The 17090-nt window shown below is 37.9% G+C and overlaps 1 protein-coding gene across 1 annotated transcript; it reads left to right on the top strand.

The window, feature by feature from the left end:
* Positions 1–12725: 12725 nt before the first annotated feature.
* On the top strand, positions 12726–16424 carry LOC1279716 (F-box/LRR-repeat protein 14). The gene has a single exon (XM_061657886.1). It carries the CDS (start codon positions 13535–13537, stop codon positions 15032–15034), a length of 1500 nt encoding a protein of 499 aa, XP_061513870.1. The 5' UTR covers positions 12726–13534; the 3' UTR covers positions 15035–16424.
* Positions 16425–17090: the final 666 nt, after the last annotated feature.

Genomic DNA, 17090 nt, shown 5'->3' with positions numbered 1-17090 from the left:
CAATACAATTAGACCAAAAAATTCTGGGAAACGACCAAAAAATCGTGGGAACGCACCAAAAAAATATGGGAATCCACCAAAAATTGATGGGAACCAACCAATATATCGTGGGAAACCCTGTAATAAAAGATCTATACAGGAGACCCCCGAGATACGACTGTATTTAGGACCGAAGAAATGTTCCAAAACATTGTGTATTGTTCTGTTGTTTGGCGTTTTTATTCCTTTACTCGTACAATTAGTTCATTGAGTCAATTCAAATAAAATATATTATTTTAATTTAAAAAACTTTACTTTCCATATATCCTGTTCAAATCACAGTTAAAATAAAAGTATAACATTGTACTTCTTCTGCTACTTTGGCGCAACAGCCGTTGTCAGTCAAGGCCTGGCTATACCACCAATAGGTTTGCCTATGAGTAACGATTGTACCACGGGACCGACGCTTAAAATCCGTAATAAACCATAATTTTCTAGCAAAAAAGACATGCGTGAAGATTTCAAATATGTCTCTAGAATAAAAAACATACAAAAATCATCATAAAATCCTAAGAGATGTTTATTTAACAAACAAAGGCGAATTTGTGCATAACGGCGTACTAGACACCAAATATATTTCAGTTTTGTTTTTTGTACCTTTAATCGTAAACTTCGACATACTTTAAATGTCTGAAATACTTTTGATTTTAATACTTTCACTATATTGGATAGCTTCATCTTCAATTAATGGGGAATTAATTAATGTCTGATCCTCAGGCTCCTACAAGGACTGTATCCCGTTGTAATCCTGCGTTGGAAATCCGTTACACGGAATGACTTGTTGCTTTATTATTCTAAGATGTTTGTATTAAGTCGGCGTGAACCGCGGAGGTCGTTACGCCAAAATATCTTACATAATATTTCGATCTAAAATTGACCCTTTTCCAAAAAAATGATTTGTTTTTTGATTAACAAATTCCACTTAAAGAGAGGCTTTAAATAACGCTTGGAACATATTTCTAATACCAGGTGACGCTTTGTTTTCTCCAAATAAAAACCTATAGATGACGCTAGTGTAACTCAAAATCCAAGCCACAAACCTTACTGATATAAATATCGCTGCAACATGTTGACGCCATCTACATCGACCCACTGAACATAGCAAAGGTTTGGAACGATGCCTCTTGCGTTGTTTCGTGTGCTAGTGTTAAGTGTGTTAGTGTTGTTTATTTTTTATTTTCCCAAAACAACACTTGACTTTATATTTTCTGCTCTAGAATTCATGGATCAAAGAAAAGAAATTACGACTTTGAAACCTCTAGCAAGCTATATTTTGCACTGTTATAGCTGCTCGCGAGTTGCTATAATTAATTTCGGGTGGATTTATTTTGTGATATATCAAAATTTTACACAAAAAAACCGGAATTGCTTCGGAAAAATACTCCGACAAAATCGAATTTACCAAAAAACTAAAATAGCTTCCGAATGACTCATTTCCATCGAAAGCGGCACAAGTAACAACTCACCACGGCTAAATTCACCTCTACCCCTTATTATCAGCCTTTTTGCAGTGGTGCTGGTGCGGGGTAATGAAATTTCTCTACAGTCTGTTCCCGAGTTACGCGGTTTCTGCGTTCCCGGCGAATCCGCGTAACTCGAATATCCGCGTAAGTCGAATTTTACATTTTTTGAATAAAATACTAATCATTAATCAGAGTTTTTGATTTTATTTAGTACTTTTATACACTTTATCATTTATTTGATATGATTTGTGCGAAAAATTCTAATATTTCTGGCTTTTAAGCGGTTTCAATTTGTTAGCAAAAATGCAATTCATACCGAACTTGAAGCAAATTGTACTGATTTGACATTTGATCTGTCAAATTTAGAAAACCGCGTATCTCCGAATCCGCGTAAGTCGAGAACCGCGTAACTCGGGAACAGACTGTACAGGGATCGATAGATGTCTCCCACAATGTCGCCCAGTAGAAGCGATACATAAAGCTAGGCGATATACATTGCAAAAAGAAAAGGACAGCAATTTAATGACCAGTAATAAAACGTCAACTATTGAGCAAACCAGTGAGGCTATGGGGCTTTCGTTTTCGCTAGTAGAAGGTGATTTTAGCCACTTACATACAGGAGAACGTCGATTATCCGGGGACGGATTAACCGTCAGGCGGCTTAACCGTGCGCATAAATGTGACAGCTGTTCAAACATACGGCGAAAATTTGCAGCGATAGTCAAGTAGGCAACCAGTTTTTTGTGCAGCTCTGTAGTGTGTAGTGGTGTTTTCAAAATTCAGTTTTGTTCATGAACAGTTGGTAAACCTATCTTCTTCTTCTTCTTTTTGACTCAACAACCGTTGTCGGTCAAGGCCTGCCTGTTACACTTGTGGGCTTTGGCTTTCAGTGACTAATTGATTTCCCCCCACCACAGCAGGATAGTCAGTCCTACGTATGGCGGCACGGTCTATTTGGGGATCGAACCCATGACGGGCATGTTGTTAAGTCGTACGAGTTGACGACTGTACTAACAGGTTGGCTGATAAGTCCCCGGTCTAACAAAGAAAAACACATTTTTTTGTCAAAATTCGTTTTTATTATTCAACATAGTTCCCTTCAAGAGCGATACAACGATTATAACGACCTTCCAATTTTTTGATACCATTTTGGTAGTACTCCTTCGGTTTTGCCTCAAAATAGGCCTCAGTATCGGCGACCACCTCTTCATTGCAGCCAAATTTTTTCCCTGCGAGCATCCTTTTGAGGTCTGAGAACAAGAAAAAGTCGCTGGGGGCCAGATCTGGAGAATACGGTGGGTGGGGAAGCAATTCGAAGGCCAGTTCATGAATTTTTCCATCGTTCTCAATGACTTGTGGCACGGTGTGTTTTCTTGATGGAACAACAAAATAACAAAAGTTGCTTGACAAAAGACGCTCTGTCTCACAAACTAATTGACATACAGACGTCAAATTTTGACACGAATCATTTGAAGGTTGGTACTATATAAAAATAATATGCATTTAATACTAGCGGCGCCATCTATGTGTCATACCGGGGACTTATCAGCCAACCTGTTACGAGACCGGCTGTTGCTACTAGCCATGGGAAAAAATGATTCTTTTTAAAGATCAGGTGCGGTCCAGTTCGCTCAGTGAAATGAACTAAACGCGGGCGGTGATTCTTTCGCACGCCTCAGGTGCGGTGTGTTATCAAATATTAATTTTATGCTGCATAATGTCCACCCTATTTTATTTTTTATTGTTATAAAATTACATTTACAAGCTGAGAAAAAGGAAATCAAAGTTGTTTTAATGCTCAACTAAACTTTTAATTTATTACGATTTGTTTAATTTTCTTATATCGTTATTTATTTTGTGTTTTATTCGTTTAACATATTTTTTTTAACAACTATAGGTGAAGATAAATGTGACAAATGCCTTGATGGCCATACGGGAAAGACCGTCAATGCGCATATAATTTATTCGTTTGTGGTCAACTATAGTCCATGAAGAGAATTTTTTTCATGTATTCAAAGCCGACACAGGGTTGCTCTTGTAACATCTGGAAAATTACCTGCAGTTTCGCTCTGGTGAAAAAACATACTACCAGAGCGAGAGTGTATCGTTATTTTGCGAAACGGGAAAGAAGACATCGATAACACAATCTCTGTTTTAATGTTAAATAAGAACTCACAAAGACTAAAAGAACCTGATTAAGTAAATTTAACTGAAGAAATGTTGTAGATAAAATACAGGAACAAGTTAGACAAACTTAAATAACTGTTTGAATCCTGGGAACCTTATTTCAAGTGACGAATTGTCAAAATGTACTAGATTTCATAGCTTGATCTGTTGGCTGATCCAGTTTACGCCAAAGTTTACGCTTCTTGTAACGTCCGGATTATGCCTGTTCGTTGACATGACTGTTGTGACAGGTAGAATGATACTGGTGGTGTTTGGCTCCAACAACATCATATGTCACAATCGCTCGGGCTCTTTTCAAGAAAAACCTTAATAATGTACGGGGTCGCAGATGATCGCAGCTAATTTCGACAACAAAACGTATAAAAAATGTTGATCTTTCATATGATATATGACTCACAACTGAATCCAAATCGAATAATAAAAAAAACTCTCCAAAATGAATAAATCAAAACTGTTAGAAATGATGTTTGGGTCTCGATCATTTATAAACTTTAAAAACATGTTGTGTTTGAAAATTATTTAAATTTTGCAGTTTTTTTATTTAAGATATTTAAAAAAAATTTCCCAACGACACATTGATCAACAAAATCTTCTCATTGTTTACAAAAAGCGAGTTTTTACGATATCAGTAAACTGTTTTATAGGGAGTTAGACAGTTGGCAGCTGAAATCATGTCCATACAAAACCACACGCAAAATTAGCATCAACTTTTCAGTCTGGAAAATATGTAAACAAACGACAATTCGTAGCGGGTGCGATTATGTTAGCACATGGATTGATTTTTTTGCTGAAGGATAATTACTGTGCAAAGAAAGGTTGAACATTGTTTAGATCGATTTTTTTAGTTTAATAAAAGATCTATACAGGAGACCCCCGAGATACGACTGTATTTAGGACCGAAGAAATGTTCCAAAACATTGTGTATTGTTCTGTTGTTTGGCGTTTTTATTCCTTTACTCGTACAATTAGTTCATTGAGTCAATTCAAATAAAATATATTATTTTAATTTAAAAAACTCTACTTTCCATATATCCTGTTCAAATCACAGTTAAAATAAAAGTATAACATTGTACTTCTTCTGCTACTTTGGCGCAACAGCCGTTGTCAGTCAAGGCCTGGCTATACCACCAATAGGTTTGCCTATGAGTAACGATTGTACCACGGGACCGACGCTTAAAATCCGTAATAAACCATAATTTTCTAGCAAAAAAGACATGCGTGAAGATTTCAAATATGTCTCTAGAATAAAAAACATACAAAAATCATCATAAAATCCTAAGAGATGTTTATTTAACAAACAAAGGCGAATTTGTGCATAACGGCGTACTAGACACCAAATATATTTCAGTTTTGTTTTTTGTACCTTTAATCGTAAACTTCGACATACTTTAAATGTCTGAAATACTTTTGATTTTAATACTTTCACTATATTGGATAGCTTCATCTTCAATTAATGGGGAATTAATTAATGTCTGATCCTCAGGCTCCTACAAGGACTGTATCCCGTTGTAATCCTGCGTTGGAAATCCGTTACACGGAATGACTTGTTGCTTTATTATTCTAAGATGTTTGTATTAAGTCGGCGTGAACCGCGGAGGTCGTTACGCCAAAATATCTTACATAATATTTCGATCTAAAATTGACCCTTTTCCAAAAAAATGATTTGTTTTTTGATTAACAAATTCCACTTAAAGAGAGGCTTTAAATAACGCTTGGAACATATTTCTAATACCAGGTGACGCTTTGTTTTCTCCAAATAAAAACCTATAGATGACGCTAGTGTAACTCAAAATCCAAGCCACAAACCTTACTGATATAAATATCGCTGCAACATGTTGACGCCATCTACATCGACCCACTGAACATAGCAAAGGTTTGGAACGATGCCTCTTGCGTTGTTTCGTGTGCTAGTGTTAAGTGTGTTAGTGTTGTTTATTTTTTATTTTCCCAAAACAACACTTGACTTTATATTTTCTGCTCTAGAATTCATGGATCAAAGAAAAGAAATTACGACTTTGAAACCTCTAGCAAGCTATATTTTGCACTGTTATAGCTGCTCGCGAGTTGCTATAATTAATTTCGGGTGGATTTATTTTGTGATATATCAAAATTTTACACAAAAAAACCGGAATTGCTTCGGAAAAATACTCCGACAAAATCGAATTTACCAAAAAACTAAAATAGCTTCCGAATGACTCATTTCCATCGAAAGCGGCACAAGTAACAACTCACCACGGCTAAATTCACCTCTACCCCTTATTATCAGCCTTTTTGCAGTGGTGCTGGTGCGGGGTAATGAAATTTCTCTACAGTCTGTTCCCGAGTTACGCGGTTTCTGCGTTCCCGGCGAATCCGCGTAACTCGAATATCCGCGTAAGTCGAATTTTACATTTTTTGAATAAAATACTATTCATTAATCAGAGTTTTTGATTTTATTTAGTACTTTTATACACTTTATCATTTATTTGATATGATTTGTGCGAAAAATTCTAATATTTCTGGCTTTTAAGCGGTTTCAATTTGTTAGCAAAAATGCAATTCATACCGAACTTGAAGCAAATTGTACTGATTTGACATTTGATCTGTCAAATTTAGAAAACCGCGTATCTCCGAATCCGCGTAAGTCGAGAACCGCGTAACTCGGGAACAGACTGTACAGGGATCGATAGATGTCTCCCACAATGTCGCCCAGTAGAAGCGATACATAAAGCTAGGCGATATACATTGCAAAAAGAAAAGGACAGCAATTTAATGACCAGTAATAAAACGTCAACTATTGAGCAAACCAGTGAGGCTATGGGGCTTTCGTTTTCGCTAGTAGAAGGTGATTTTAGCCACTTACATACAGGAGAACGTCGATTATCCGGGGACGGATTAACCGTCAGGCGGCTTAACCGTGCGCATAAATGTGACAGCTGTTCAAACATACGGCGAAAATTTGCAGCGATAGTCAAGTAGGCAACCAGTTTTTTGTGCAGCTCTGTAGTGTGTAGTGGTGTTTTCAAAATTCAGTTTTGTTCATGAACAGTTGGTAAACCTATCTTCTTCTTCTTCTTTTTGACTCAACAACCGTTGTCGGTCAAGGCCTGCCTGTTACACTTGTGGGCTTTGGCTTTCAGTGACTAATTGATTTCCCCCCACCACAGCAGGATAGTCAGTCCTACGTATGGCGGCACGGTCTATTTGGGGATCGAACCCATGACGGGCATGTTGTTAAGTCGTACGTGTTGACGACTGTACTAACAGGTTGGCTGATAAGTCCCCGGTCTAACAAAGAAAAACACATTTTTTTGTCAAAATTCGTTTTTATTATTCAACATAGTTCCCTTCAAGAGCGATACAACGATTATAACGACCTTCCAATTTTTTGATACCATTTTGGTAGTACTCCTTCGGTTTTGCCTCAAAATAGGCCTCAGTATCGGCGACCACCTCTTCATTGCAGCCAAATTTTTTCCCTGCGAGCATCCTTTTGAGGTCTGAGAACAAGAAAAAGTCGCTGGGGGCCAGATCTGGAGAATACGGTGGGTGGGGAAGCAATTCGAAGGCCAGTTCATGAATTTTTCCATCGTTCTCAATGACTTGTGGCACGGTGTGTTTTCTTGATGGAACAACAAAATAACAAAAGTTGCTTGACAAAAGACGCTCTGTCTCACAAACTAATTGACATACAGACGTCAAATTTTGACACGAATCATTTGAAGGTTGGTACTATATAAAAATAATATGCATTTAATACTAGCGGCGCCATCTATGTGTCATACCGGGGACTTATCAGCCAACCTGTTACGAGACCGGCTGTTGCTACTAGCCATGGGAAAAAATGATTCTTTTTAAAGATCAGGTGCGGTCCAGTTCGCTCAGTGAAATGAACTAAACGCGGGCGGTGATTCTTTCGCACGCCTCAGGTGCGGTGTGTTATCAAATATTAATTTTATGCTGCATAATGTCCACCCTATTTTATTTTTTATTGTTATAAAATTACATTTACAAGCTGAGAAAAAGGAAATCAAAGTTGTTTTAATGCTCAACTAAACTTTTAATTTATTACGATTTGTTTAATTTTCTTATATCGTTATTTATTTTGTGTTTTATTCGTTTAACATATTTTTTTTAACAACTATAGGTGAAGATAAATGTGACAAATGCCTTGATGGCCATACGGGAAAGACCGTCAATGCGCATATAATTTATTCGTTTGTGGTCAACTATAGTCCATGAAGAGAATTTTTTTCATGTATTCAAAGCCGACACAGGGTTGCTCTTGTAACATCTGGAAAATTACCTGCAGTTTCGCTCTGGTGAAAAAACATACTACCAGAGCGAGAGTGTATCGTTATTTTGCGAAACGGGAAAGAAGACATCGATAACACAATCTTCATACTTTCTCGTTCTAATCAACACACTATCAAATCTACCAGAGTGAAAAAGCATGCTGATTTTCTGAGTAGGAAAATGAACTCCGCACCGTGTGCGGTGGTTTGTTGCACACCGCTAGCGTGCGGAGATGTATCGCACACATTGATAGTCGGCGAGGAGAACGCCCGCACGAAGAATCAATAACGCACCGCTAGCGTGCGAAACAATCATTTCCATTTATCTGGAGGTACGGTACTCGTTCACTCAGTGTAAAGATTGGAATGAATCATTCAGTTCTGATTCAATTTGCCCATATCTAGTTGCTATACATGCTCGTAGCAAACCTTCAATAGTAGTAATGGAAAACAAAATATTGCCACCCATTCAGCTAAGTTCATCACAATCCCTATCTGTAAAAACAAAAATATCCCAAAATATTGACCTTCATGCTTTTAAATCCTCGACTCCGGCTTCATTCAAATACACTTTCTTACCGGCCCTAAGTTCCCTAAAAACCAGCTTTAGCTACATCCAATCCGTCTGCTGATTCCTCTGCTGTTCCGGAACGTTCAACGTCAATATCATCGAAACGAACTCTTCCATGTAGACCGCCAGTTCCCAAAAACCTCTTGATCTCTTATTCAAACCCATATCACTGAGACCTTCTCGACTTGTTCCGTTACACATCTACAACTAAAACGTACAACAGTTCAAACCAGCTAAAAAGAGTGGACCCTAGTCGGCTCTGATGACACAGTAAAAAAATATTTTTGTCATTCAGTTCATCAATTTGTTTAAATGACTGTATAGGAACGAGGTCAACTATTAGCCAACATCGGTTTGGCCATCTTCGATGCTATTTGACAGCAGAAAGCCGTAGAAAATGCATCATACCCTGAAACATTTACTGTTACTAGAGGTATACATTCTCTTGCTATAAAATTCATGAACTAATTAACAATTTTCTTGTGATTAACAGACTGTTTCATCATTAGAACCATAATTAAAATTTAAATCGAAAAGTGATTTCAGATGTCAAACTGCTGTAACGAACTTTTGGCTACTTGTCAAATCTTTCTACATTATTTTAACTCGTTCCTATACAGTCCTTGGGTTGTATGCATCTACGAGTTCAAAGGCCTTACTTATTAGGCGAAGGAAAATACTGTCATTTGATTTTGGAATCTATCCTTCAAACAGGGTCATTGCATCATAATCTAGGTGTGGGTCTTCATACTCTAGAGAAAGTATTTATATTGGGTACCAAAGTCTTTTTAACTAGTAAAAATCCAGTATCCCTTTGCTGTACATCGCCAAAGCCACATGTTTCAATCGGTGAATACAATTGAGTGAACTTAGTTTTATATTTTAGAAGTATTGTATTGGTTTTAATAATAAAACGTTTAAAATAACCACCATAAAGTTCAAAAATATTAACCAAGTAATAAAAAATAACTAGATATCATTAATTTTCCATGTGCTCATAGCCAGCCAGTGCTGCCAATGTCATAAAAAAATCTGTCTGAAACAAAATCTATATCAGCGTCACGTACTCAATTGTATAATTGTACGTACTCAATTGTTTAATAATAATCAGAGGTGATACTCAGAATGGTTAGTGCGACCAATACATGCTTCTTGTCATTTTTGCGACCATCGCTTCTTCAGTCACTATGTCACGACTTTTTTTACTGTGATCAGTTTTGCAAAATGTCACTAACCTAGTCATGACAATTTCTGGCTGAAACAAAATCATTTCAGCGTCACGAGCTCTACTGTGATGATCAGAGACGAGCCTCAAACAGTTGGTGCGACTATCACATGCTTGGTGATATTGTGTGCAACTAACTTTTGGTCAGTCACTTGGTCCCGAGAGTTTCAGTCAGTGATCATCGCGATGTTCATGGGAGATATACGATGCGTGTGAGTGGTTCCAAGAAACATAATGAGCATGTTTTCTCGCTCTGTTTGACCCGACAGATAATCAAAATAGATAGAGGAAGATAGCATGCTCATTTTGTTGCTTGAGCCCACGCGCCAACCCTACCCGTAAATTTCCGTTAAATGCCTTCTAATCGCCTTGTAATCGCCGGCAAACTGAAGGCAATTAGCCGAAATTTGAATTGGCAACTGCCAAAAGGAAATCTTATAAGCGTCTTCAGCTCTGCACTGTTGTAGTGTTCCCAGATATGAACGTGAGAGATTCGATAGCACGATTTACGTGTTATGTTCTCTTGCGTTAAGCTCTGCCCAAGTGCCACAAATCCACTAAACGACCACTAAACGGGTTCTAAACGACTCAAGCTCTCAACCTAAACGGAATATGGAAAGACTTCGTGGACCGTTCCCCCGTAGCAAGGGTTGACTATCCGGCTGCGTGGTAATGAATTAATTCTCAAAAACCTGTATAGGCCGTCATGTCCGCGTAGGACTTTACGCAAAATAGAAGAAAAACTTCGTTTAGCAGACGGCAAACGACTCATGCATTCTAAAAATATATATAAAAAAAAACTGGTGGCGCCTTCTGTTGGTGGGATACCCAACCAGTGGAGCTTCCTCGCTTGGAGAGCTTACTCATTCCTTCTGTTCTGTTGTATGGTTTCGCATTGAAGTTATGCATCGCTAGAGCTAGAACGGCGATACGATTGTTTAAATACTAAACTCCAACAAACACCACCAGCACTGAAACAAGTGAAATTTGCGTAATGGTCGTTGGTGTTGATACCCACGTATCTGACCACACGACCATTCATAAAGATTTTTGCTCAGAAAATTAGAAGGCTATATAGGTCATGATTAGATGAAACTTGTCGAAACACATTCCAAGTGCAAGAAAAGGACAGCAATATAATGATGAGTTGTAATACGCCATGTATTGAGCAAAAACCCAATGAAGCTATGGAGCTTTCGTTTTTTTTTCTATGGATATTCGATTTTCCAGTCGTTTAAGCTTAATCTGTGGCCCTTGGATAGTTTTAATACTTAATGCGAGCTTATAAACACTTTAAGAAAGATTAATTTGTTTGAGAAGATCCCATGTTTACATATATCCCAAATACATGGGGTAACTACAGTCGTAATCTCGAACAACTTAAAAAAATTCCCATCATAGGTTCAAGCCTTAATGAACCGTTACCCCACGGTAAGTATTGAAAAATCCATGACCCCTTGCCTTCGTTCGGATTGTTCCACTGTACAATTTTCAAGAAAATAATTTTCTCCATCAACTGTGAAATGTGAAAATAATATACTTTTTTTTCAAAAAATTAAATCACTTCAAATACTTAAATAACCGAATTTTCTACACCAATTGCATTAAATAAGTATTAAATTACATAAATGAACTAAATTTTATCAAAAATAATTTGTAACCAAGTATATTTTCGCTATAAAACGCGACAATCTGAGTTACGCGAATGTCTCCGGCACGGATTTGAAAATGGAAAAATAAATTTTATTTTAATTTGAATTTTAAATCAATACAATTTTCTCCATCAACTGTGAAATGTGAAAATCAGCGCATTCTCGATAATACGTGCTCTAAAATGACACTTGAGGATGAATACTTCTAAAAAGAAACTGCATGTGTGATACACGCTGTCGCACAGTTGCAGAATACAGTTGCAGTACTCTTTAGTGCTGCTAATGAGCATGTTTTGAGAACACGTTTTAAGCCCGTTTTTTCACACAAAAATTGTAAAATGTCGTGCGGTGATGTCAGTTGGGGTTGATTTTGGCTATTTTTCTCGCTACATTACGTGTAATTGTCTCGATATGTCTGGTTACACCGTAAGCACGAATAATCCAAATTCATGAATATCGTGAATCGATTCATCCCATACAGTGTTTATGGTTTATGGTTTGTTTCGAGAAAATGAAGAACACATCGGACCAGAATGATGTGAAAATCGACAATAATGAAAATAATTTTCTACATAATATAATACATCTGGTGTATCGCTTTAAGATCACTGAGGATTTTGTTTTTTATAATTTAATTAAAATTAAAAAAGCTTTGTAAGAAATACCAAGATCGAACAAGAATCTATAACAAGGCTACAAATAGACAACACAATAGCAAAAATAAAATGATATATATATATATATATATATATATATATATATATATATATATATATATATATATATATATATATATATATATATATATATATATATATATATATATATATATATATATATATATATATATATATATATATATCTCAAAACATATACATATACATATATTATATTTACATATATATTATATATACATATATAAAAATATATTATGTTATATTTATAATATGTGTATATTATGTAAACCGTGCGAATTTTGAAAATTTATTTTGGAAACCCGTTTTTCACTCATAACTATTGTTATGCACTTATCGAACAGCTTTCTAATAAGAAATCCTTTTAATCCCCCTAAATCGTGTCTAAAAATCCTAATACATTTTTATTTCATGATTTCCCGACACATTTTACATTACAGTTACATTGATGGACACATAAAACATTACATGAACATTTATGAATATATTTAACAGCTTATTAACTGTTGACTAAACATCATGATACTATACACAAAAAATAACAATAGCATTTGCCCACTGTGCTATGTATCGCAGGTGCATCTATACATACGCAGACCGAGCTCGACCTCGGTTCATTCAATTTCGGTTTCCATTCATTCCGCTTCGTTTTCATTTTTCATTCATTTTTCGTACCGAACGGACATGCAAAGCGAGGTGCTCCGAAAGAACTGTTGATTTTAACGGTGGCCTACGGTACTATTTACTCATTATACTGATTCGTTATTGAGAAGTGCTATTAGTGAAGGAAAGTCTTATAGTTTAATACAATGCAAGATTCCTCGTCCGTAAAACTGCAAACTTTACCAAAATATTGTGAAATATCTTTGTGCACCTAGATCATCACGCATTTTTGCAACGCATGGAAATGCATGTAATGAGTTTTGATTACGTATCGCTCACTATAGACTATTGTTGTTCAAGTAAGCCCAGAAAGTGTGCAATTCAGTGCTAAATTCGACCGTAGGTGCTCGCAACAACTCGATTGTGTCCCATGTGTTTGGTAATCTAATCTGTGAGAAATTGTTTATGTGCTTGCACATGTATTGGCGTGTGTTTGAATTTATCGTGTTCACAGCAACAATTAAGTTGGATCCGCGTGGGATCAGGTTGTTGTTATAATTGTCGTGGTTTTGTAAAAACGGAGGAAAAAATCAGCTACCAAAATCAGTCTGCTGCTACTAAGATCGGCAAATATTTAATGTGAGGAAAATTGAGGTTTCGTACCCACGCTTATTTTTCCATCATATCGAAACTTTCGTAGTGAAATGGTATGTTAAACGAGAAGATTCATTTTGTGCGTGATTCGCGGTTCCGTAGTTCAACAGTTTTGATCTTGTTCGAGATCGAGTAGGTACACCGTTGAAAAAAGCAAATTAAACAGTGTCAATGGAGGAAGCTAGTTTTTTGTTGACGGAAATTCCAGGCGGTTTCATATCGCATCGACCACATACGATAACCGGTGGGCATCATCACCGGTATGCACCCTATTCTGTTGTGTTACATCAGCCACATTTGCAACAGACGGCCGCTTCGCCGACAATATACACCATCCCATCACATCATTTTTCGCACCGTGCCCATCCGCATCTCCCACATCCCGGACACCATGCTGCTCATCATCATCATAATCTCCATGGGACGATTCATTCTACAAATCGCCCCAAGAGCCCGAACACTCCTCCTCCGCAACCCGTAGAGGAAGAAGGCACCCATATTGGACATCTTTACCCAGAAATACTTGCTATGATTTTTGCCAAGCTAAACGTCAAGGATCGTGGCCGTGCCGCCCAAGTGTGCACCGTCTGGCGTGATGCTGCGTACGCGAAAAGCTGTTGGCGAGGCGTCGAAGCCAGTTTGCACCTACGACGGCCTTCTCCGACACTATTTGGGTCGTTGGTGAAACGAGGTATCAAACGGGTTCAGGTGTTATCGGTGCGACGTGCCCTGAAAGACATCGTAACCGGCGTGCCGAACTTGGAGTCACTGAATCTAAGCGGCTGTTACAATATCACAGATATGGCTATCGGGCATGCGTTTGCTGCCGACTTTCCTAACCTAAAGGTACTGAATCTGTCGCTCTGCAAGCAGGTGACAGATTCCAGCCTTGGACGCATTACACAGCACTTGAAAAATATCGAGGTTCTAGAGCTCGGAGGATGCAGTAACATCACCAACACGGGTCTACTTCTCATTTCGTGGGGTCTGAAGAAGTTGCGCCGACTTAATCTTCGGTCATGCTGGCACATCTCGGACCACGGTATCGGACATCTTGCAGGGCTCAGTAAGGAAACGGCTGATGGAACACCGGCACTCGAATACTTAGGGCTGCAGGACTGTCAGCGCCTTTCCGATGAAGCGCTGCGACACATCGCCCAAGGGCTCACTTCACTGCGATCGATTAACCTTAGCTTCTGTGTTTCCGTCACGGACAGCGGGTTGAAGCATTTGGCGCGCATGTCGCGTCTGGAAGAGCTAAATCTGCGCGCCTGTGATAACATATCGGACATCGGTATGGCGTACCTGACGGAAGGCTGCAACTCGATCTCAACATTAGACGTTAGCTTTTGTGATAAGGTGGCCGACCAGGCTATGGTGCACATCTCGCAAGGTCTATTCCAGCTGCGCTCTCTAAGCCTTAGTGCGTGTCAGATCACGGACGAAGGTCTTTCTCGCATTGCCAAATCGCTGCACGATTTAGAAACACTAAATATTGGTCAGTGCAGTCGTATCACCGATCGCGGGTTAGAAATCGTTGCTGCAGAACTGATAAATTTACGTGCCATCGATCTTTACGGATGCACGCGGCTTACGCCGAATGCGTTGCAAAAGATCAACCAATTGCCGCGACTGTCGAAGGTTAATCTTGGTCTTTGGCATGTACGGTGATGCGTTTTAGGACATTAAAGGTTTTTTTAGCAGAGAGATTTAAGGATGAATAAAAGAAATAAAACAAATGGCCATCATTCTTTTTTGCGAAAAAAAATATATCCGTTGGGCAGCAAAAATATGTTTTGCATGAAATTGGAAAATAAACTTTAAGTAGTGTTATAATAATCAATTAAAATATGTTTAGGTTTTCTATCGTTTTCCATTTTGAGTGTATGTTTTGTTTTATGTGAAACAATGTTATTTTGTTGGCTTATGTTCAATGAACCAGAAAACTACAAAGATTTAGCTGATAAACGATCGTCCCCAAAATATATGTGCCAGGTACAAGAGTAAGCAGGAAAGGTGATCACGAAATCGGTGATAAAATTCAATGTGACTGAATTGTTTCCTGTCCCCAAAAATACATTGTATCAATTTTACTTCAATCAAAGAAGTGTAATATTGTAGGATGTGTATCGTTGAAGGCTTTAATTGTACAATATAATAAAAAATCAACTCCTATATTTCTCTCTCTCTCACTCTCACTTGCTTCCTTTTTATCTCTTCTTTTCTCTTTTATCTCTCTATCTCTATCACACTTCTCTTTCTTTTTATCTACCCCCCCCCCCCCCTCAACCCCCCGCCTCTCTCTCTCTCTCTCTCTCTCACACACACACACACACACACACACACACACACACACACACACCACATATACACCCCACACTTAATAAACAAACACAAAGAATATCTTATGCATTACACCAAATAGGAACTACATTGGCTGATATGTATCATTAAATCCGCCCGTAGTGGAAGCGTACAGCGCTAACTCAGATTCCTAGGTATGGCAACACATTTCTTGTGCCCGGTCCTACAATGCCGCTGAAAATAACTATAAAAATAGCAACCATCTAGTACGTTAGTCAAACGAGTGATAATGAGTGTAGGGACGTACGCCGCCGCTACGAACGGATTCTATGATACCGGCTATAATTTTTTCTTCCTTTTCTGAAAAGTGTGTGTGTGTCGATGTCAGCAGAGTACCGATAGTCATACTTTTGTGTGCATTGAATGTCGGATGATTAGAAAAAGAAGCGAAAAAGAAACGAACACGCATTGATGAAAAATAACTTTCATTGCACTATTGCATAGAATTAGGTAGTTCCATCACACACGGAGGTAAGAAAGGAGATGTATGGACATGAACCTATGTATAGTTACACACACTTACATACTGTTAGCCAGTTCGTCCTAAGACCCCACAACTGAAAGGGTGGGATAGGTGACAAAATGTGTAATAGGGTTGTATTCGTATCATGAGCAGGTTCTGTCCGGATTGTTTTGAATTTGTTCCGTATCACAGGAAAATAGTAATGAGAAAATTAAAACCAAATATTGAAATCAACATGGACTACTGTGCTGTGTTTCCATCCGTTTTGAAAGAAAGATATGATTTGACCTATTGTTACACACCAACTACTAGCTTGCTTTATTTTATGTTTATTGTTACTGTGTATAACTCACAAATGGTCAAAGGGCTGGTTTAACACGTTCAGGCTGATGGCAGGCCCCAGGAAACTTTCCCGTATGCCGATGGCAGGCCCTAGGGCCAGTCATTTGCTTGGGAAACAACAAACATTGCGCACATCTATACTCTACCCACATACATAGCAACGGTGCGCCGGTAAAAGAATCATGCTCTAAGAATTATTGTGGTCAATAAAACAAAAATAAAACAAAAACCTCATGCCACACAACAGTATTGATGAACAGAATAGAATTGAAATTATAGCAAAAAATCCTCAATTTTAATACATGCCTGTTTGGTTCAAAACCAACTGCTTGCGTTCTAGATGCCGCCGGAACGGAAAGTTGATGAAAATCAGCGGCTGGTTAACAAATAACAATTTGTTAACAAATTGTTATTCAAAAGGTAAGTTTTTCCAGCAATGTGTTCGGTTGGTTTTTTAATCATCTTTGTCAGTTGCTGTGTAAAATTGTTCGTAAATGTAAATTTCCATCGCACCATATTTGCTGTTTAAGCTACGAGAGCCATTTACTCCAGAATGAA

This window comes from Anopheles gambiae, chromosome 3 (assembly GCF_943734735.2).
Source record: "Anopheles gambiae chromosome 3, idAnoGambNW_F1_1, whole genome shotgun sequence".
Classification (NCBI taxonomy): Eukaryota; Metazoa; Arthropoda; class Insecta; order Diptera; family Culicidae; genus Anopheles; species Anopheles gambiae.
The sequence above is the reverse complement of the archived record's forward strand: the minus strand, read 5'-3'. Positions and strand labels throughout refer to the sequence as shown.